Here is a 23,987-nt window from a genome sequence, read left to right on the forward strand (position 1 = left end):
ATACCCTTCTTTGAAAGGAAAACCATGTTCTGTACTTTTCTTCCTGAATACAGCACTGGCTGAGGGACTGGCGTGTTTTCTCTGAAGCATTTTCTGCCCTTCTTCCTGCAGGATCTTGTACAGGAGGCCTCGCTGGTTCCAGGGGACGTAGGACTTCACAAACAAGACTACTTCTTCGAGCCACAGGCGGCTGGCGGTGATGTAGTCCAAGGCGGTCAGGTAAGGGCTGCCAGTCAGCATTCGCACCAGACCTCGGCCGCACATGGCCTTGACGCAGCTCCCGGGATGCGGCATATCGTGTTCCAGGATGGACTGGAAATCCTCCAGGGCCCGGCGCAGGTGGCCAGTGTGCAGGTGGGAGAAGCCGCGGAGGACCAGGATGGTGCTGTGGTAGGTGGCGGGATCAGCATCGAGCAGGCGCTGGCACAGCCGGAGGGAGCCCTCGGCGTCCCCGCACAGGAGCTTGCAGTCAGCCAGTCGGATCTCCAGGTCCCGCTTGGCCTCGGGCTCGAGGTGGGCCGCCAGCTGGAGGGCCTCGAGGACTGGCCGCAGCAGCTCGGCGCCGCCGTCCGATCGCACGTCGGCTCGGCTGCGCACCGTCTCCTTGTAATCGGCGAAGCCAGCCTCGATCAGCCGCTTGACCTGCTCCAGCACGCGGTGCGGCGCCATGAGCTGTTCCAGGTGTTTCCTGGCCAGCTGGGGGTTGCTGTGGAAGGCTGCGGCCAGGTCGTGTATCGCCTTGGGGTCACGGCTGCCCGTGGCCAAGCGGTCGGCAGCCCGACCCACCAGCCTCAGCAGGGAAGGCTGCTCCTGAGGCCGGGGCTCCAACGCCGCGCTCTCTCCCAACGGCCGTTCTTCAAAGGGGCGCGCGGGACCGGCACGCGGCGTGCTGACGTCACAGGGCGCCACGAGCGCCAGGAAACGGCGGCAATCACACAGCAGCCCAGCCGCGCCGCCACCTTGTCCCCTCCGCCCCTGCAGCAAAACGTAGTCGTTGAAGGCCTGCACGATCCGTGGCAGGTCCCTCTGCTGCCAGGCGCTGACAAACGCCACGGTCTCCTCCGGCCGCTTGACGAAGGCCTGCAGGTAGTCCACCACACCGTTGGCCGAGTGACGTTCGGAAAGCACCCAGGCCAGGGCCCTGGTCAGCAGCAGCTCCAGCGAACGGCCGGGGTGTGCGTTGAGCAAGGCGTTGCAGCGGCTCACCGCCTCCTGGTGTCGCCCGCTCCTCAGCAGCGCGTCCACCTTCAGCACCGACGCCGCCAGGTTGCTGGGGCTCAGCGTGGAGAGGAAGACGGCGGCCACCCCAACGCTGACTGGCGCCCGGCCCGCCGACGCTGCCTCGCCGCCTGCCTGCCTCGGGACCCAACTCCGGTCAGCGCACCAGCCCTCCAACACCGCCAGCACGTCGCCCAGGCCCAGCTCCCCCAATGATGTGACATGCCGGACGGTCGCCTCGGCGTCCTGACAGAAAGCTGTGGTGTAACAGGCGGTGGCTTGGGCCAGAGCACCGCTAGCCAGGTATTGGTCCCCCTCGGTGCAGAGCTGGGTGGGCAGCTCCTCTTCAGACATCACCAGGACTGAGCCGGCACCCCAGAGATTTACATGTGTGCAAATTCATCCATACCTGCAAAATAAAAATGCAAAAGTTGCAGATTAGATCAGTAGAAGTCATTGTCATGCGACAATTTTAACCCAACCTGGCCCTCGGGTAATTAACAGGATCATATTTTACACCTACTCACATTTATTCTCCATTGAAGTATTGGGCGAGTATGAAACTGGGTTTTTACCTGCATACATTGGCCTTCCTCGCCCCCTCCCCCTCAGTTTTCTAATTTAGCCGCAGTTTCAATATTTGCAAAACCCATCACTAAAAAATACCAGAGATCTCAGTTTTAAGTTCATTTATTAGTATCTCAAGTAGGCTTCCATTAACACTGCAATGAAGTTACTGTGAAAATCACCTCATCGTCACACTCCGGCGCCTGTTAGCTGCACCGAGGGAGAATTTAACATGGTCAATGCACTTTAACCAGCGCGTCTTTCGGACTGTGGGAGGAAACCCACGCAGATACTGGGAGGATGTGCAAACGTCGCACAGTCACCCAAGGCTGGAATTGAACCTGGGTCCCTGGTGCTATGAGGCAGCAGACTTAAGGGGAAAACATATTAGGAAACTGCTCTGAAGAAGAGCCATATGGATTCAAACACTAACTCTGTCTCCCTCTCTACAGATGCTGCCAGACCTGTTGAGGTTTCCTGCATTTTTTTTATTAGGAAACATAGGATATAGAGTATTAGGTTGGAATTCTGAGAAAGAAAGAACTTAAAATATGAAACTTGACGACACTGGATTCCAATATAGTGATGAATAAGTAGTGTGAAATAATTAATTTTGAAGATTAGAAGAAAGAAGTCACAGTTTAGAGCATTAATGATAAAAAAAATAAGAAAGACTTAAAGCAGAGTTAAGGTTAGAGGTGAAAAGGGAAAATCAGCTCCCAAATAAACTTAAGTGTGGAAGTTCCATTTTAAAGTGGAAGCCTTGAATTTAGAAATTGAATTAACTGTTCAGATGGCGAGTTGAGCAAACACTGCTGGGTTAAATACACACCAGCACAGGAATTCTCTGATCTCAATCTGAAGTCACTACCACAGCTTCCATGAAATGAGGTCAGGAGGCCGAATTCTGACAGGGTGCCTAATACTGAACAGATCTGACATGGAAACCGAGGCCTTCCTTCTCTATATAGCTCAATTTCATAGGGCTGTGGTCTTCAGAACAAAAAAGCTGTTTAATTCTGGACAGTAGTAACTTTATGACAGGACTACAAACCTGAAGCATTCTTAAGATCAGTTTCTTGACAACAGTCGGGTAATGAAAGACACATCTTTAAGATGTGTGCAGCAATTGTGCAGACACTAATGATGGAGAATAGAATGTTCTTCAAACAGACAGTAACATTATCACCAGACACCACTGTGGCTTTGCAGATTACACATTTACAGGCATGATTTCAGAATCTTCCTACATTGCACAACAGAATCACTCAACAATGTTTCTTCATCTATCTTTACAAACTTGTCGTGAGATCTTAGTTGAGTTTAAATTAAAAACTAATGAAGTGAACTGTCTTATTCACAAGAATGTCTTGGTTTAATTATATTTGAATGAGGAAATTGTGTCGTTACCGCTCTCTGGAAAACTGAAGCAACACAGCCTACCCCTATTAGTGTATTTAAAATAGGCAACTGATGATTCTCCTCCTCTGCAAACACTATATTTACAGAAGGTGAATGAAAGGATGGAAAGTTAAACCTCGAAAGGACAAATATAAACCATTGCCACTGTATCAGCAGGGTAAGTTGAATGGAGGGCAAAGAACATGTATATTCCTAGCACAATGTGAGATCCCAGTCAGTACATTTTATACTTGGCATTTCATTGTGTGTGTGTAGGTGAAGCTAGCAAAGCCATGTTTATTAGCTGACCCTTGATGCACCAGGAGCAGAAATGAACATCTTGAGAAAAGTGATTGTACAATTGAGTGACAGCTTGTTAGGCCACTTCAAAGAATCATAGAAACTTTACATTGGAGGAGGTGGCCATTTAGCCCATCGAGTCTGCACAGGCTCTCTGAAAGAGCATTCTACCTAGCCTGACTCCTTGGTATCTGCCTGTTTAAGACTACAGCAGAAGTGAGTCACCGGACTTAAGGAATGAATGGAAACAGAGAGAGTGATCACACCAGAAGGTGGAGTCCTCAAGCAGAATCATCTAGAAGCTGTGATGTAAACATGCAAGGATTGGAGCTGTGCTCCAGGAGAGCCTAGAGCTGCAACCTTTGTTCCTAACAAAGTCTGAAATCTTGACAATGCTAGAGTACCACATGACATTGGCGACAAAGTGGATCAATTAGATGGCACAGCCTCCCTGTTTAACTAAAGTTGAAAAGGCAGGATACCTCTTAGGTGAATAGATTCAGTGAACAGACTCAGTTGCTCAGCTAGTGCCAGACCCTGAGGGGCAATCGAAGTACCAACCCAGTGGCCAGCGTGTAGTGAGATTTGGAAAGATACAAGAAAGGTCAAAATGAAGAGATTAGCCATCAGAAGCAAGGAAAGTGAAACTGGAGTAAAATATTTTAAAATATTTTTGAAATAAAAGATATATTTGGCTAGAAAAAGCTGTGTTCCAGACTTAATACATTTGATCTGGAAAGTTTTTTTAAAAATTAGTTGTTGGCGGCAGTTTAAACAGGTTAAGATTATATTGGCTGCAACTAAACAAGTCCAGAAGTTTAAAAAGAAAAGTCTTGGGGAACTTCAAAGACTGGCAAAAGTGCAGGAAAGTGAAAAGCTGAGATTTACAGATCTGATCTGATCAGAGCCTGCAGGAAACCATTCCTGCACGAAGGGACTACAGGCAATGAAGTATGAAAGTTTTCAGAGAAGTCCTTTTGCTATGAAAAAATAAGCTCAAAGAAGATAATGGTCCTGAAATGGACAGCTTTGACCGAGTGAATTTAAAAAGAACAGCATCAAGAGGAGAGAAATACAGACTCTTTAGCCAACCAAAAAAAAATGTTGCAGAAGTTTTCCACCAGTTCAAAAGAAAAAAAATATACAATTTACAAAGAGTCCAAGAAGGTAGAGCTGTAGTTTCTTACCAAAATTGCCAAAGTGTAGGAAAAACAGAGGGAAAGAAAAACAGCAGCTGTGGCAGTTTAAAAAAAAAACAAGTCTTAAAGTGGTAGTACATTTAAAGTTGTACAACATTTAAATGAAATAACCACAAGAAGGAACAAAGGATAAGAGACAGGAATAACCAGAGAAGATCCAAGGTGGTCCATAAGCAACGCAAAACCTCAAAAGCAGAAATTAAAACCTGAAGAAAAAGACAGTCCTGGCACTTGGAGGAGATAATAAACCCTCAAGTAGACAGCAATGCCAGATTAGATAGTTAAAAACCCCTGAGGAGGGCAACAAAGGACCCCAAATGACAAATCCTGAAAGCAAAATTGAGTTGTGTCCCATCCTTTCATGTTATAATGAGAAGTTCTTTGGAGTTGTAGCAAACAAAATTAATCAGTGTAGAGGTAAGACAAACCAAAGAAAAAATAGTAAGAGTGAAGAAAAAAAGTTGGACGAACTTTGTAGAACTGCAGCAAATAGAAAATGTGGTAAAGGTTTGTATAAATAAGTGGCCCAACTACATCAAAACAAGCACTGTGAAAAAGGCATAAGTCATTAACAAAACTATTAGTGTTAGAAACTACAACATTCACCAACAAGCTATGAGGGAACTGATGCAAGATTGTGAAGATGTGAATAAAAGTAAAATGGGGAGAGAAGAAAAAGCATAAGCGGAACACAGCAACAGAAGTCACTGCATGGAACTCAAGAAAAGCTAAGGAAATCCCATGTAATGGATGTCATTAGTTTCATGATTGGTGAGAGAACTGCTCATCTCAGGGTCAAGCACCTCATCATCTACTGCAAGAGTCATCACACTTGAAGCAGAGTTATCATTCATCAGAGCCATATAGGGAATCCTTTTGAGATCCAACTGATTGATTAAACTACCAGTTTCATGGAAAAACAAATGAGCTTGAGTGTGACAACACTGCCTTCAAGAAATGAATTTTAATCACATTTTTCTGCAGTTTTTTAAGTGGGCTTGTTTTTTGTATTTGTTGCTGAAGCAATATAATGGACATTTTGTTTATTTTTATATGGGTGTGTGTCCTGGAGTTTTATTACTCTTTTGGGAATTGTTGATTTGCAACTGTTTGGCAGGTCAGGTGCCTTTGGACGGTTTACAGGAGAAATCCAAATGTTTTACTTTCATTTTGGCAGAAGCAGTTGGGATTGCAGACTGAAAGTAGTGTTCTCTGGGTCTCTCTAGAATGAAAATTCTACCGTCTGAGGTACAGCTAGAAGCTGTAGGCAAGCAGTATCATTATGTCGCAAGGTGTGTAGGAATGAGGTTCCAGGACTGAGGAGGCCTATCCCTCCCATTGCTTCGCATGTTCTGATAACTGACATTCCATTTTGCTATAGGTGCAACAAACTCTACTTTTACATTCATCATTTCTTTCTTCCTTGTCTTTTTGTATTAGAACAAGTTAGCAATTCAGAATTGTCTAATATTTTTGTTCTCTATTTGGGATTGTCCATTGCTATATCCTCCACAGCACACTGGCCAGTTTCTGCCGCTCTGCAAAATACCAGTTAATGTTACAAATACAGGATCTGAAGGAGTATTCCATAGCAGGGGTTGGAAAGCTGCAAGATCAAGCAGCGCACGCGCATACTTGCTTTCTGTTTTAAGCTTAGAACAGGGTTTTGGAGGTTGTCCAGCCTGGGACAATATATTTACTTATATATTAAGATTCATACACAATGTTATAGTTGTGTTTTGTAATTGATCAGTTATTTCTGATCTTTCTTATTATAGTTTAGCTGTGTTTTTAAATAAACTTTGTTGATAAAAGCTCCCCAGTGAGTCTCTTGAATTATACTTGGAGTGAAACATCTTGTGCTTACCCGTGCCAAATTCAAAGTGCAATGGAAGCGATAGGTCTAGGCTGACTTCATAAAACACCTTTGAGTTTCTGATCTGGATTATAACATTAACTGGTATTCTGCAGAGAGACAGAAACTGTTCAGTGTGCTGTGGAGGGTACAACAATGGACAACCCCCAAAGAGAACAAAACTGTTAGGACAAATTAACAATCTATTACAAAAAGACAAGGAAGAAAGAATTGATGAATGTAGAAATAGAGTTTGTTGCATCTATAGCAAAATGAAATATCAGTTATCAGACCATGCGAATCAATGAAAGGGATAGATCATTATCAAATGTCAGAAAAGAATGATGAATTCAACTTGGAAGAAGTGGATACATTGAATGGATTGCAAAAGTGGATGCATGGAATAAAGAACCACTCATGTCCAAGCAGAAGACAAAAGGAAGAGATTGCAAAATAAACCCTTCAGCTGAAGGAGATGTGCCAGAAAGAACTAGACAAAGCAACAATTCAGGCCGAGAAGAAAACATTGCATGCCAGAATAAGATTGCTGAAATAGTCACACTAACACAAAAGCACAAGAACCAATATGCTAACATTGTTGATGGCAAATATGACAAATAGAAATACTAGGTAGAGAAGAAATTTTACCAGTCAACTTAAGTACCTGAAATAGAGTACTACAGCCATTTCCTTCATGAGGGACAAACCAAGATTGTGCAAGAAATGCCAAGACACAAGCCTCTGTTGTTTTGCAATATCGATACCTACATGCATTGTAGCATTGGTTGCTTGACAGAAAAAAGGATCAACAGTGGATTGGAGAGTGACACCATCCACAATGTAGCACACAGTCTAGGACAGAACCTGGAAAGCAGCAAGCCTATATGGAAGAATCCATATAGTGTAAGACTTCATAATTGTACATAGTTGAAGCTTTCTAAAAGAAGTGATATGTTAAATGCAAGTCTTAAGATCCATCCATTGGTTAATTGCTACATTAATTTACAAATGTCTAACATGTATAATATTTATTTGGAACATGGGTTGAATAAAATTTCAAACATTATCTAAATTTTATCTGTCTCTTTAAGACATCACAGCAGAGGTGAGTCACCTGACTTGAGGGACAAATGGAAACAATGAGTAATCACATCAGAGGGTAGAATCCTCAGGCAGAATCATCTGGAAGCCATGTTGTAAGTGTGATGATACTGTGCCTTTAAGAAACATTTATATCATGTTTTGTGTAATGAGTATGTTTAGAATTCAGATCTGTTTTGCAGTGTACCGATTTGTCTCAGGCAATTGTCAAGAAGAAGAAAGAGGCACATGACATGCATAGGCAGCTGGGATCAAGTGAATCCCTTGAAGAGTGCAGGAGTAGAGATGGACGAGATCCTAAATGAATATTTCTCATCAGTAATGTGTTGAGAAAAGTGGGAAGGGAGAACATGATGGCAGATGCTTTATTGCGATTTTGATGTGAAAGAAGGAGGAACGTTCAATGTTGAAAGAGAAAGGGTGAACTGGACTATACTGTAATATTTGCATGCTTAGATGTAGAGTACTAATAGTGTGAAAACTGGGGATTTTGAAAAATGAAGTCATCTTTTCATTTTTTTTTAAGGGGCAGTTGTGATGATATAAATATATTTCTTCCAGGCACAGTATCATGTTTCTTGTATGTTTAGAATTCAGATTTGTTTTGCAGGGTGCTGATTTATTCAGAAAAGCTTTTAATTTAGTAGCTGGGAGAACCAGATAAATACTCATTTTAGACAGAGTGTTTGTTGAAGCAGAGTTAAGGTATTTGTGTTTACTTAGGTTCCCCTGAGGTTTCAGAATAGAGTTTTGATTAGGTTGATTGACAGGGACTGAGTCATGTGTTTAATTGGAAAAACTAAGCTTGCAGGAAAGAAAGTTTCAGTTTCATATTAAAATACAAGCAGTTGCTGCCTGGATTGGCAGAAAAAACAAAAGTATCTCTCTCTCTCTCTCTCAAGGTGTTTGCTAATTAATTTTAAAGAGGGGCTGAACTATATAAGAGGAATATTGCTTGAATTGGAACTCACTGATAGGTTAGCAGTTAAGAATTGTATCTTGTCATGTTTATATATTGTTCAGTTGTTAAAAGGTAAGTAAATTCATTTGTTATAATTAAACTGTGTTGTTAAATAAACTGTGTTGTTAAATAAAGTTTGTTTTCATAAAAGATTCCCAGTATATCAGTAAAATTGCATCTGGAGTGAAACACCTTATCCTCACACTAATATCAAAATAGGAAATTGTTGGGGTCTAGTCTGGCTTCAAAATATAGCTTGGAGTTTCCGATCTGGTGGCCTAACATAATAAGCATGTAAAGACCGGATCTCTGCTGTAGGGCAGCCTAGAGCCACAACCCTTCTGTACTTGTTTCTCTTATCAATAAATACCTTTTGTTCTGAATTAGTCTGAAATCTCCTGATGGTACTAGAGTGTCACAACATAATACTGTTGCAGAAAATTATCTTGAACAAATTCTAGGAACCCCTGTCATCTTGTGCCTTTGCACTATTTGTAGCACATTTCTTCTAGAAGATGACCACCATACTGGTACCAAAGAAAAGCCAGGCCACGTGCCTTAATGACTATCGTCCAGTGGCTCTGACATCCATCATTATTAAGTGCTTCAAAAAGTTAATCATGGCACAAATCAATTCCTGCCTGCCAGACTGCCTGGATCCACTACAGTTCACCTATTGCCACAGCAAGTCCATAGCAGACGCCATCTCCTTGTCCCTATATTCAATCCTGGAACATCTAGATAGCAAAGACACCTATGTCAGACTCCTATTCAGCGACTACAGCTCAGCCTTTAACACTATTATTCCTACAAGACTCATCTCCAAACTTCATGGCCTGGGGCACAGCTCCTCCCTCAGCAACTGGATCCTAGATTTCCTAACTCACAGATTGCAGTGAGCATCAGACTTTTGAATGGACCTACCTTGCATTAAGTTTATCTTTCTCTACACCCTAGCTATAACTGTAACAGTACATTCTTCATTCGTTTCCTTCTCTATGAATGGTATGCTTTGTACAGTGTGCAAGAAACAATACTTTTCACTGTATACTAATACATTTGACAATAATAAATCAAATCAAATGTATGTATTGGCAACAAACCTCCATGATCATCCTCAACACCGGTGCTACGCAAAGTTGTGTCCTCAGCCCCTTACTATACTCGTTATACAACTTTGACTGTGTGGCCAAATTCCACTCCAACTCGATTTTCAAGTTCGCTGATGACACCACCATTGTGCGTCAGATCTCAAACAATGACAAGACACAATACAGGAAAGAGAGAATCTAATGCGACGACAATAATCTCTTCCTCAATGTCAACAAAATCAAGAAGATAGTCATTGACTTCAGGAAGCATAGTGGAAGGCATGCCCTGTCTACATCAATGGGGATAAAATACAAATTGTTGAGAGTGTAAAGTTTCTAGGTGTCAAGATCACCAACAACTTGTCCTGGTTCCTCCATGCTGACATTATAGTTAAGAAAGCTAACCAACACCTCTACTTTCTCAGGAGACTAAGGAAATTTGACATATCTGCTACAATTCAACTTCTACAGATACATCATAGAAAACATTCTTTCTGGTTGTATCACAGTTGGTATGTCTCCTACTCTGTCCAAGATGATAAGAAACTACAACAGGTCATGAATGAAGTCCAGTCCATCACTCAAACCAGCCTCCCATCCATTGGCTGCTGAAAAGCAGCCAGCATTATCAAGCACCTCACGCATCCCAGGCATACTCTACCACCTTCTTCTGTCAGGAAAATGATAGAAGAATTAGATCACATACCAACTGACTCAAAAACAACTTCTTCCCTGCTGCCATCAGACTTCTGAATGCGCTTACTTCACATTAAGTTGATCTTTCTCTACACCATAGCTATGACTGTAACACTACATTCTCCACTCTCCTTTCCTTCCCTATATATGGTATGCTTTGTCTGTATAGTGCACAAGAAATGATACTTTTCATTGTATACTAATAGATGTGACAATAAATCAAATATATTTGGATAATTGAAATCTCTTGTCATAATTACACTACAATTCTTGCATGCAACTTCTTTTGCAAATATGTTTCTCTACATCCCTCCCACTAATTGTTGGTCTGTATACAACAATCGATGTTATTGCATCTTTATCACTCCTTATCTTTGGCAGTGAGATTCTTCCTTGACCCCTCTGGAACATCCTCTCTTTCCAGTACTGTAACTCCACCTGTAATCAATACTGCCACTCCTCTCCCCTGGCTTTCCTGTCTCTCCTACACACTTTGTACCCAGGAATACAGGCTGTCCTCAAATGTATGATACAGTTGGTTCCCAAAAACCATAAATTCATAACTTGTAAGTTAGAATCAATTTTCGCTTTGGTACAATATTAAAATGAGTGATTGTTTTGTGAACACATGTTAACATCCAGTCCTTCAGGGTTTTTTTTGGTGATCTCAGGTGATGGTAAGCCACTTGTTTGAAGCTATATGTCAGCCAAGTCACTTGAGATTTAAACCACACAGATACTGTCATTTTAATGGAGGGAAAACAGCAAACTACATCTAGAAATATCAAACTTGAATTCAGTCACTGGCTGAATTGCTGGTGGGTGATGCTGGGTGGAGAGAGAGACAATGGAACTACATCCTAATTCCAGGTAAGGATACCTCTAAAGCATACAAAAACTAATTGCCATCTCTGGTGGATACAATGGGAGATGAGTAAGCTCTCAAAAAGAAATATCTGCATAATGTCCCAGATGGATTTGAGGATTTTGTCCTCCCAAGAATATACAAAGACTGAAATAAAAGCCAGTCAAGTGGGTATGGGTATTAACTAGTGCTGGAGTGTCAGCAAGTGTGTGACACAGAAGAGGAGAAAAACCAACCAGCAGCAGCCCTTTTTGCAGGTATCTCTCTGTGGAGGTAAGCCAACAGCAAAGACCACAGCTAAAACAGAAACAGATACTTCTCTGCTAAACCACAGAAGAGTGGAATCTCAAACCCGACTATTTGCCTGCTGATGTCAGTACTACTGGAATCAAGGATCACAATGACCAATTATCTACTCTTGAGTCAAGGACTGCTTTGTATACATTATTTAATTAGCTTGGACTCAATTCTCATTTCTAATCTGTATGAAAATATTCATATGTTTTATCATTTTCTTTGTTTAGTAGCTAATAAACCTACTCTTTCTTTTCATTCAAAACATGATTAAATCAGCTCCTTTTAAAACAAATATTGGGGCTGGGAAAATTGTTGCAACCAACAGAGGAAGTTGAATTAATAAAAAGGGAGCCAGTTCAACCATTTTCACTGGGCATAATAATTCAAGGATTCATGTCTGAGTTAACAAATTTGGGAAACCTCAGATGGAGACCAGTTGTAGCCTCACCCTAAGTATAATAACTTGGGCATATCACAGTTGGATGGGAATAAATTGAGGCACTTGTTCAGAGTTTTAACAAGTTGCCTCAAGCCAAAGTAGATCCCACAGAGGGGACGAAGGATTAACAAATTTGAGGAACCTCACCTGGTGACTGGTCGAAACAATACACTATGAGATGAGCCTAGCACAGTGATGGTATAGTTACTTTCATTCTCTTGGTGTGTCTGTCTAAATTAGGCACATAAAGCCAAGACAGATAGCGCAATCTTTCCCATTCCACTTCTCCCTGTCCCTCTTTCATCCTGTCTGTCTGTCTGCATGCCATTGGACTGTAAAACAGTCTTTAGCAGAAAATCAGAGGGAATCTCCTCTACTTCCATGACTTTGTATGGAGTCAGCTACTCAAAAATATGAAAGATGGGTAGCGCAGAACATCCTAACATTGAAACTGGTATTGTAAAGCCAAAACAGAGTACAAGTTTATAAATGATTTTATTATTTATATATCATTTATTTGAGTTACAACAAATGTCATTTGTTGTAACTCAAATATTGTAAAGTCGTGCACTGCCTGTATTTAACACCCAGGCCTGCCCTTCTGAAAGAGCTGTATCTGTTACAGCAATGATATTATAATTCCATTTATCAACTTTTGGCTGTAGTTCACCAATTTTATTGATCACATTTCATGCATTCACATTAACCCTGATTTAACTTTTATTAAACTTACCCCCTCACTCTGGCCCTACCTATGGCTTACTATTGCCTACGTTAATTATATTAAACTGTCCAGTATTCTATTTATTTTGATAATACTTTACTTCCCATTGTCAGTTTGTCTCCTCTCCACACTTAATTTCCCTTTATGTTCCCATCCTTCTGCCAATCTAGTTTAAATTCTCCCCCAGCAGCATGGGCAAACCTTCCTACCAGGAAGGATCAAGAGTAAGTGAGGTGTCAGGGTTCTCCTTGAAGGATATGAATGAACTGATTTAAGATCGAATAACACCTCGAAATTATGGACTAACAGGAGGAACCATAATTTTTTTTAATACTTTATTCCAATTCATTCAAATTAAATCCAATTCAGAGTCTCAACAAGTTGAGACATTCCCGATCCAAGCTGACAAAACAGGACTCTCACCTCCTGTCTTGGGCTTGATCTACATGATCCAAGCTGGTTGGAGTAGGTGTAGCTCCTCCTCCAAGGCTTGATCTCATTTGCATCTTAGCCAAAAGGCCGAGATGCTGCTTCAAAAAATTGCTTCAAATGAAGCTAAAATGTAACCTAATTACTTCAACCAAGCACAGCATGTTGATACTACACTTGATCTTAGCCAAATGGCCGAGAAGCAATAATAATTTACCAAAGGATGCAATCTCTCAATTTGTGAGATTTGAGTTGGCTGGGTTGATAGCCAAGTAATTAGATTGCCATCTTTATTGTAAGGGATGGACAAACCCTGTAAGCCAGGATAACTGCAGAAACTAAAAAGGGTTTCCCAGATTCAGAAATCTCCAGACAGGGGATCAGCCTGTTGGTGCTAGCTCCATATTGCAGACATTTATTCAAATCTCCCATGTGTGCACTGGTGGCAATGTATGCCATATCCTGATTATGTTTTGCATATAAATATCCTAGTAGTTTTTATACTAACTTTGATCACAAATTAACCAAATATACTCTCTGAAATCTTTTAATATTTAAATTGAACTAATGAAATCCAAAGGAGGTATTTGTCAGCTGTGACTCAGTGGAAGCTGCCTTGGCTCACAATTGCAGCTGATTTCTGAGAGTGGTGCATAATAGGGTGGCACAGTGATTAGCACTGCTGCCTCACAGCCCTTGAGACCCGGGTTCGGTTCCCACTTTGCATCATGGTCTGTGTGGAGTCTGCATGTTCTCCCCATGTCTGGGTGGGTTCCCTCTGGGTGTTCCGGTTTCCTCCCACAATCCGAAAGTCGTGCTGGTTAGGTGTATTGGCCATGCTAAATTCTCCCTCAGTGTATCCGAACAGGCGCCATAGTGTGGCAACAAGGGGATTTTCACAGTAACTGACTTGCAGTGTTAATACAAGCCTATTTGTGACACTAATAAATAAACTTAAACCTAATAGCTAGACTGACTCAATGTGAGAGTGCTGCACTGTGTTGTCTGTTGGATGTGACATTTAAACTTAGGCCCTGTCTGCACTCTCAGGTGATTGTAACGTGGAAATTTATAGATGAAGAACTTGGGAGTTCTCCCTGGTACATCGGCCAATATCCATTCCTGAATCAATACTGATTATCTGGTCATTATGCAAATATATGAATTAAGAGCAGGAGTAGGCTTCTTGAGCCTACTCCATCATTTGATAAAATCATGGCTAATTGGACTGTGACCTCCTTCGCAGTCTACCTTTGTACTCTTTGACTCTTGTCAATCAACAATCTGTCTAATTCAACCTTAATATTCAATGACCCTGTCTTCACTGCTCTCTGGGGAAGAGAATTCCACAGAAAATTTACATTCAAGAAAAAAATTCTCATCTTCATCTTAAGTTACTTGTAAGCTGAGTCCATTAGTTTTAGTCACTCCCAAAAGGGGTCAGCATGAATCCTGTCAATTCTCTCAGGATCTTATATGTTTCAATAAGATGACTCATTCTTCTGAACTAACGCATACAAGTTCAAACTTTCCTCACAAGATAAACCTTTCAGTTGAGTGAACATTCTGAACTATTTCTATTGCTACCATATTTCTTAAGACAAATAACTTACATAGTACTGCACATGTGATCTCGCTAATGCCTTATACAATTGTAACAAAAGTCTCAATAATAAGAGGTAGATCATTTAGGACTGAGATGAGGAATTTCTTCACTTGAGGGTGGTGAATCTGGAATTATCTGCCCTAACATTGATGTGAAGGCTTAATCATTGAATATGTTTAAGACAGAGATGGATAGATTTCTAGATATTAAAGATATTAGGTGGAAGGGAGAATATATGGGAAAAATGGTATTGAGATAGGAGATCAACCACGATCTACTGAATAGTAGAGCAGACCCAAGGGCACATGCCTATTTCTGTTCCTATTTTCTATGTGCCTTTTATCTTTCATTCCCCTTGCAATAAAAATCAACATTCTATTTGCCTTCCTAATCACTTCATGGTAACCTTTGGTGATTCATGCACCAGGACCTCCAGATCCCTCTGTACCATAGTTTTGTATCTTCTTCCATTTAAAAAAAATACTGCTTTTCTGTTCTTCCTGCAAAATTGGATGAGTTCACAGTTTATCACCTTATCCACCATCTGCCAGATTTTGTCCATTCACCTAACCTAAACCCCTTTGTATGTAGACTCTACAGGGGTGATTCTCCCAAAAAAGTTCTACGCGCTGAATTTGCAGGAAAACTGGTGTAAATCACGATTGTTCTTTCAGTGGGAGTTCAGTCTCTAATCTCCCACATGCTATGCAATACAGAGGCCACAATCAATATCATTAAAAGCTCAGGGGGCAGGACCTATTCAGGCCAGAGTCTGACAGTTCTGGGCCCCTGCACATGTGAACTGTCAGCCTGCAGTTTGCTGACCAGCTTGATGGCTGCCCAGTCCAGAATCCCCGCAGTGCTGCCCCTCCACCCCTTCCCCCCGCAGCCCGTTCGTGGCCCCCATGAGCATTCCTGGACTAGCCCTGAACACACACACACACACACACACACACATTGCCCCACTGTCCTGGAACACACTCCTCCAGCCCCTTCCCCCAGCAGAATGATAATCCGCTCCAACCCGGCATACTGCCCGTGCCCAACAGAAGGCAGACCACCCACCTCGATCACTGGCCTTCCTCCAGCCCCCAAATGCTCCCAATGGCAGAATGGCAGCAGGACCTTCCACCCTCACTGATTGCCCCAAGCTAGGCCCCTGGGCATGTGGCCTTTTGGACAGTGTCAGGGGCACAAGCTGGCACTGCCAGGGTTCCCATGCCCCGGGGGGGGGGGCATCACTATCCCACTGCCCAACCCTCTTGGGGGCCCCCAGTTGTCCCCCCTTCACTCCAGTGGGGTCTCCTGCTGGTTGCCCGAAAGTGGGGAGTGAGTCTGAACTCTGCTGAAGTGAAATTTTACTGATAGGGTGGGACATGCTATCGGGCCTGGAGACTTTAGTCCTGAGCCCAATAATGACATTCAAATAATATTAAAATAAGATTAAAATGGCTTACCTGCTGGTCCCACCAGTTTGCAGCCAGATATCTGGCACTCGGAGATGTGCACGCATCGCGAAAGCATGCGCAAATCCCAAGAACCGGCCCACACGCGCTTCTCCCAGCCCGACGCACTAAAAAAATTAGCAGTCGGGATGGGAGAATTGCCCCCTATGTCCTCACAAATTACTTTCTTACGTATCTTTGTACCTTCAGCAAATTTAGAAACTATACATTCAGTCCCCTCACCCAAGTCATTTACATAGATTATAATGAGTTGAGACCCAACAGCAATCCCTGTGGCAATTCACAGGTTAACCAGTTTGCTAACTTGCAAATGACCCATTTATCCCAACTCTGCTTCCTGTTTTCATTATTGTTTGTGGGAGACCTTGCTGTGGGCAAGTTTCACATTTATGACAACAGTGTCTACATTTCAAAAACACTTCTTTGACTGTGAAGTGCTTTGGATTTGGAGGTCATGAAAGACGTTATATGAGTACAGATTATTTTACTGACTTTTTTCTGGTGTAAATAGCACACTGATTGTGTGTGAAATTCCCCGAATTTAAAAACAGCTTGAATTTATATAGAGAATTTGCTGCAGAATATCACTAGACATTTTATAGCAGCATTACTAAATTTAATACTGAGTCCAAGGAGATAGAACCAGAAGTTTGGTCAGAGATAGGTTTTCATGAGCATTTAAAGGAAGGAGAGTTAGACAGAGAAATTGACAGATGGAATTCCAGTGTTAGTGGTGTGGCAAAGGAAATTGAGAACACACAAGAGGCCAGAATTTGAAGAAAAATGCATTGACCTTGGACACTTGCAAGATTGCAACAATAAAGGGAAGAAAATACCATGAGAAATTTGAACATATTGATGAGAAATTTAATTTTGAGCTGATCTAAGGATTCTGACAGATTCAGCTGTTTAAGAAAATATGCGAATGGGGTGAGGTAGTATCCCTGTCCAGGTAGGTGAAGATTTCAATGCTGTGCCTCACAGGGTTCAGTTTGTCTCCAATTCCACACTGGGATAATTTGAGCCATCCAATTACAATTAGCCAGACAATAGTAATTATGGTAGTTTGGTGGGATGGTGGTTCTGAAAGAACACGAAAGAAAGTAATGGAGCCAGTTATAACAAATATTTGAATCTAACACCTTATCACGCCAACAAAATCACTTGGCCATGAATGTCTTGAAACATTTGCTGAATGCTATGAGCAACTTGTTGAATGCCCCCCTTGTTTATTTGACTCAACTACCCTAAGAACGCCTTATTCTTCAAAATGGGTCACGAGATTAACATCCATTTCAACCAGCAGACAGGGTACCAGTTTAAACTGAGAAACAGCATCTCTGACAATATTGCATTGCTTTTGAAATGTCAGTCTAAGTTGCAAGCTCAATTCAGGAGTGTTTAGGATCCACAGCCTTCCAACTTAATGGTTATAGTGCTAAACGGGAGCAAAGCTGACACTTGGGAGAATGAAGGTAAAGTGGAAACTGCAATGACTAAGGCAAGTGTTTGTCCTGCAGCATCCAAGTTGTTGCCTTTTCATCAGTAATATAATTCTGCCTGTTCAGCAGCATGAAATAGCACTTTCTACAACTGGACGCAGATGCCTGCAACACAATCAGCTTTTTAAAATATATTTCTTTCTCAAGAGTTAGTAAGCCACTGCGTGGACTGTACAGGCAAGCCCCAAAATCATGTCCTTGGATGCTGGAAAAACAAATTCAATTCATGGTCCCAAGAAGACAACATACCAGATCCAAGCTGACAAGAACAGGTGTTGCATCTGATCTCAACCTTGATCTTAGCCAAAAGATAAGAACCTGATTCTTGAAAATTATTTTTATTCCTTTCTTAAAGTTATAAAGGCAATGCAAAGTGCTCAGGACAATTTAATCCATCCCAGCTCTAATGAAGGGTCATCCTGCCTTGAAACATTGGCATCTCTTTAAACTGTGATCAGTGCTCCTTCCACTCACATTATCAGCCACTTCAGGTCTTGAACAGCAGGTTAGGTGTAAGGATTCGCATTTTAATCAGTAATCTCTAAACTGTCTGTGCTTTATATGCTCTGTCTGAGGCCAGAACTCTCCATTCACCTGACGAAGGGGGTAACCCCGAAAGCTAGTGAGTATATTATCAAATAAATAGGTTGGACTAAAACCTGGTGTTGTCAGACTTTTTACTCTATTCTCACTGCACAGATGCTGTCAGATCTGTTGAGTTTCTCCAGCATCTTCAGTTTTTGGTTCAGCTTCCAACATCTGCAGTATTTTGCCTTTACTTAAGTTAATCCATCTTTCTTGCTCCAAAAAAAAATTCAAATTGAATCTAATTCATGGTCCCCACAAGAGAGACAAACAAGATCCAAGCTGACAAGAAAAGGCTACCTGATCTTAGGTTTCTTTTGACATTTGATCTTAGCCAAAAGGCCAAGAACCTGATCATGTTTGATCATCCCATTATTCACTTTTTAAGAGCAGTGACCACCACACCAGCCCATCCACAGTCACGCTACCTTCCTCTTTTCAGTACATAAACCTGTGTTGTATGTGAAGGTAGAAAGTCCTTTAGTATCACAAGCTCATTTGAGACATCATTATACAATCTCTACAAAAAAAAACACTTGGCTATTGGACAGACAGCCCTTAATTTATCTTTCTCTGTGAATGAAAGGATTGTGGAGATGTTTTGCATAAACTGCATTTACTGTTCAAGGGAGGGTTCCATCTTTTGCATTGGGCAGAGTGTCAGTTAACAGCAGTTAGCTTACCCATTGAAATCTTGCTGTCGCTCTCAAGGAACCACATTGAGTAAACGTGAATCTCTTTGAACTCAAGAAACTTGAACCAGCTAATTTTAAAGCAGGTGGATGGTTTATAATGGATTCTCTCCCATGCTTCATTTTAGAAAAGCAGGTTACCCAAAATTATCCCCAATTATTACAATGGGTTAGCAGTTGCACCCTTGAATATATAACACACCTTATATGAGGTTGAGAGATCATTTTAAAAGGGCCTTGAAGGGAGGAAAAGAAGTAGAATAATTTCAGAAAAGAATTCAAAAAAACGTGAGGGTGGAGTGACAAGGATTGGCTGTTGCTGAAAATGTGAGAAGACTGCGACATGGAGGCAGGAAACAAAGCCTGGCAGAGATTGGGTTGAAAGGCAGCAATCTTGTGAGGGGAATTGGGAAGAGATAATTAGATGGAACAAATTTGAGGGCAGGTGAGAGGGTTGTTCGTGTCATTAGTAAACCACTACCATCACCAAATCTCATTTTCAAAGGTCTCTCATGCCTACACATCCTGATTTCATTTTCTTAGCTAATGGTAGAAGTGCTTAATTATAAATGGCGACTGTATTTAACAGAACTTTGTTCATATAATTCAACAGTTTATACTCAAGCTTTTTAATATAGTACACTCTTCACCAGCTAGGCAGGTCCTTGTGTGGTCTAAGCGGGCTAATTAAATAGGGCCAATTCATATAAATAGGAGAGATTCCAAATTGGCTCCAAGTCAGCAGCCACTTTGCAATTCATCCATTTTAATGAGTATTTACAAAAAAAAGTACACAGCAGTTTTACATAAAATCCCTTTCTAAGCACAGAATAGTTATCATGATTGGCAAATCTTTCAAACTATTGCTCAATTAAATAAGCAGTATTTATGTTTTTAACAGTATTGTTACAGGAGAGCTGCATTCTCTGGGGGACATGGGATCATAGAATTACTGTTTTAACCTCCCATGATGGTGCTCATGAAAAAAGTTGATAAAACGTTTACTAAAATTAGACATGCTGTAAAATATTTGTGTTTAGCTGACTTGTCACATGAAAGGCATGCATATATATGTCCTGTTAGTTTTCCTGATCTTGAGAAGATGCTGTGTGTTTAAGTACCAAGCAATTTAAATTGTACAATTGCCCTCAAGGTATGTCTGTTCAAAGCAGGAGAACCTTATCAGTTTAAAGAGACAAACCAGATTTTTCAATGTTCCAGCAGAACGGTGGAAATAACGAGCACACTCCATAAAGCAGGATATTCATTGAATCACAATAAGCACTAGTGTCTGCCTGCTATTCCATTGCTCCCACGTCTACACCGTAATCCTATTCCACTACATTTTATAAATTAATTTACAGGATGTGAGTGTTGTTGGCTAGACCAGCATTGCCAATTCCTAATTGTCCTTGGGAAGGTGCTGGTGAACTGCCTTCTTGGACTGCTGCAGTCCATGTGGTGTAAGTACACCCCCAGTACTATTTAGAAAGGAATTCCATGGTCTTGGCCCAGGAACTATGACATACTTCCAAATCAGGATAGTGTGTAATAGAGGGAGAACTTCTAGTGGTGATATTCCCATGCGTCTGTTGTCCCTTCCCTTCTAGATAGTACCGGTCCTGGGTTTGGAATGTGCTCCTAAGGAGCCTTCGTGAGTTCCTGCAGTGCATCTTGTAGATGTGATGGCTGTCACTGTGCGTCAGTAGTGGGGATGGGGGGTGGGTGGGGGAGTGAATGTTGGTGGAAGGAATGGGCTGTTTTGTCCATATGGTGCCAAGCTTCTTGACTGTTATGGGGGCTGCACTTATCCAGGAAAGGGGAGAGTATTCCATTACATTGCTGACTTGTGCCTTGTAGATGGTGGGCAGGCTTTGGGGAGTCAGGAGGGGTGTTACTCACTGAAGAATTTCTCACCTCTGACCTGCTCTTGCAGCCATAGTATTTATATGGCTAGTCCAGTTCAGTTTCTGGTCAATGGTAACTCCCAGAACATTGATAGTGGAGGAATTCAGCAATGATAATGCCATTGAATGTCAAGGGGTGATGGTTAGATTCTCTCTTGTTGGAAATTGTCATTGCCTGGCACTTGTGTGGCATGAATGTTACCTGCCACAGGCCCATAGTTATTGTAGCAGCCAGTGCCCTCAGCCATTTCTTGATATCATGTAGACAAGTGAATTGAAGACTGGCACCTGTGATGCTGGGGACTGCTGGAGAGGCCAAGATGAATCATTCACTCAGCACTTCTAGCTGAAGATTGTTGTGAATGCTTAAGCCTTATGTTTTGTACTGATGTGCTGGGCTCCTCCATCATTGAGGATGGTGATATTTGTAGAGCCTGTCCTCCAGTGAGTTGTTTAATTGTCTGCCACCATTCACAACTGGATCTGGCAGGACTGAAGAGCTTAGATCTGCTCCATTTGTTGTGGGATTGCTTAGCACCGTCCACAACTTGCTGCTTATACTAGTTGGCACACAAATAGTCCTGTGTTAGGGCTTCATCAGGTTGACACCTCATTTTTAGATATGCCAGGTTTTGCTCCTGGCATCCCCACCGCCCCCTACCCCCAACCCCCACATTGAACTAGGGTCAATTCCCTGGCTTGGTGGTATGGGAGATATGCCAAGACATGAGGTTACAGATTATAATGGAGTACAATTCTGCTGCTGCTGCTGCCACAGCATCTCATGGATGCCAAGTTTTAAGCCAGTACATCTGTTCAAAGTCTATTCCATTTAGCACAGTGGTAAAGGTACACAACACTATGGACGGTATCCTAAATGTGAAGATAGGAGTGCAGCGGTCACTCCTACCAATAGTGTCATGGACAAATGCATCTGTGACAGGCAGGTTGGTGAGGATGATGTTTTTCCTGCTTGTTGGTTCTCTCACAGTCTGGCAGACCAGTTTGTGATGGTGCTACTGAGCCACTCTTGATGAGGGAAATTAAAGTCCCCACCCAAAGTGCATTCTGCACCCTAGCCATCAAGTTGTGTTCAAAAATAGGAATACTGACAGTTTAAAGTTTCTTAGTCACAAGTAAGGCTTACACTGCAATGAAGTTACTGTTAAATTCCCCTAGTCACCATGTTTTAAATTTATGCCATGTGACTTCATGGGGTCCAGGGTTGATGGTGTGGACATGGAATATATAGACATTGTATTGCCACCTCCTGTGGTGGGATAGGAAATACCCAGATGATGTCCGGGCACAATCATACCTCATAGACAACGTCAAGCTGTTGCGTGTTGCTGGTTTGTGAGACAGCTCTCCCAGTTTTGGCACAAGATGTTAGTAAGGAGGACATTGCAGGGTCAACAGAACTGGGTCTGCTAAAGTCATTTCTTGTGCCAAGTTACTGACTTTGCAGCAATTTGAAACAACTGGATGGCTGAGGGTCCGGAGTCACACGTACGCCAGGCCAAACTATTATTTTTACTCAATAATAGTTTCATGGTCGTCATTAATATTAATTATTGAATTCAAATTCCACCCTCCGCTGAGGTGGAACTGGAACCCAAGTCCGAGAAAAACTTGGGTTTCTGGATGAATAGTCCAATGACAATAGCACTACCCCGCCATGTCCCCGCACCTTCTGGTGTTCACTGTAATTTGGCGAATATCCTGCTCTGCGGAGGGTGGTCATTAGACTCTAGTACTCATTGTTCTCTCGTTCAGTTGGTGCTTTGAGAAATCTGGGCTGTCCCTTTACGTCCGACTAACACGTTTCTCATTAGAACTTTTTGAATCAATGAGTAGTGTGTCAATGGGATTGTTTGATCTGACGTTCCCTCCCTTTGAACAGTGTTTTTGCAGTCCAATTTACTACTGATAATGTTTTTTTCAAGAAACACTCACCTCGCTGCCACAGATCAACCAAGGATGTTTAAATTCCATAGACGCGGAGCTTTGGTGGAACAGGCTCCGCCTTTAGCTTTTAAACCTTGTGGAAATGCTGCGTGCAACAACCTGTTTTTGTTTTTAAATTGCGGTCTTCTGACTCGATTCTGGATCTAATCCGATGTCAGGTGCCTTGCTGTTGTGGTTTCCCCTGTCCGGCTGTAACCCCTTTCACTCCGATACTTAATTGCAACAAACCAGCTGATCGATTTCAGCACCATGTGCCTCCCGTTGCTATGGTTGCGAACAAACACAAAGCGCTGGCTTTCCAGGCTGTGCCAAGTTTAGAGTCGACCATCAGATCCAAAGCGAACAAGATCATGGTCCCTATAATTAAATAATGACATCCCATCCTCCTCTACAATTACGTTGGCACTTGATAGGAAAGAAAGGCGCTGAATAAATATTACAGATAGTGCCTTTCACAACCTGAGGACATCCCACAGCACTTTGCAGTCAATGAAATACTTTGACATATAGGAGCGAATTTTACCATCCCGCCCATTGTCACTGCAGCCAGTTTCATAGATCTCTCAAACAGCAAACATTGCTGTAACATCCAATCCAAAAGTCAATGTGGTACTGTTAAGATACCAAAACAGAATTCCCAAAGTATGTCATGAAAACCTACCAGACCTCAACAGTTTTTCTATTTTGGCATCAGTGTGAAGATAAGGTGTTTCATTCCAGTTGTGATTCTGTTGACACACTACGAAGCTTTTATCAAACTTTATTTTAACAAAATACAATTTAAGTATAAGAAATGAATTAGCTTAACTTTTATCAACTGAAACATGTAAATATGACAAGATGCAATCCTTAACTGCTAATCTATTTCTATTAGCCAGCCTCAAGCCTCCAGAAAACCTGTGGGGAAAGAGACAGAGAAAGGGGCCTATTTCTCTTAATAGGTCCCAAACAATAGCCACAAGAGGAAGAGAGAGGGAGAAACACAGCCCTAGCTTATTTTGGAACCTGACAGTAACTGCTTGCTTTCCCCTCTAAGCTTAGCTCTTCCCCTTAAGCACATGACTCTGTCGATCAACCTAATCAAAAGCCTACTTTGAAACCTCAGGGGAAAAAATAAA

General features: G+C 42.0%; 2 protein-coding genes and 1 non-coding gene across 3 annotated transcripts in view; all 3 read right to left on the minus strand.

Moving 5' to 3' along the window:
• Nucleotides 1-831, minus strand: part of LOC145360226 (tetratricopeptide repeat protein 34-like) — a 51,683-nt gene extending 50,852 nt beyond the window's left edge. Inside the window, exon 1 of the mRNA XM_080215275.1 lies at nucleotides 5-831. Within this exon, the coding sequence (XP_080071401.1) occupies nucleotides 5-669 (665 nt within the window). The 5' untranslated portion in view covers nucleotides 670-831. The remainder of the gene's footprint in view (nucleotides 1-4) is intronic.
• On the minus strand, nucleotides 746-22,994 carry LOC145360022 (uncharacterized). Its single transcript, XM_080214921.1, has 3 exons — nucleotides 22,858-22,994; nucleotides 787-1,627; nucleotides 746-751 (listed from the first exon to the last, which is right to left on the minus strand). The coding sequence occupies exons 2-3, from the start codon at nucleotides 1,570-1,572 to the stop codon at nucleotides 746-748; spliced, it is 792 nt and encodes a 263-aa protein (XP_080071047.1). The 5' UTR covers nucleotides 1,573-1,627; nucleotides 22,858-22,994.
• Nucleotides 13,159-13,350, minus strand: LOC145360339 (U2 spliceosomal RNA). The gene has a single exon (XR_013889701.1). It is a non-coding gene; the product is annotated as a U2 spliceosomal RNA (small nuclear RNA).
• Nucleotides 22,995-23,987: the final 993 nt, after the last annotated feature.

This window comes from Carcharhinus amblyrhynchos, chromosome 30 (assembly GCF_965287045.1).
Source record: "Carcharhinus amblyrhynchos chromosome 30, sCarAmb.v2.hapA, whole genome shotgun sequence".
NCBI lineage: Eukaryota > Metazoa > Chordata > Chondrichthyes > Carcharhiniformes > Carcharhinidae > Carcharhinus > Carcharhinus amblyrhynchos.

Excerpts from the sequence above, each read along its gene's own strand:
- LOC145360022 (XM_080214921.1), bottom strand. The coding sequence starts at position 1,572 with ATGTCTGAAGAGGAGCTGCCCACCCAGCTCTGCACCGAGGGGGACCAA.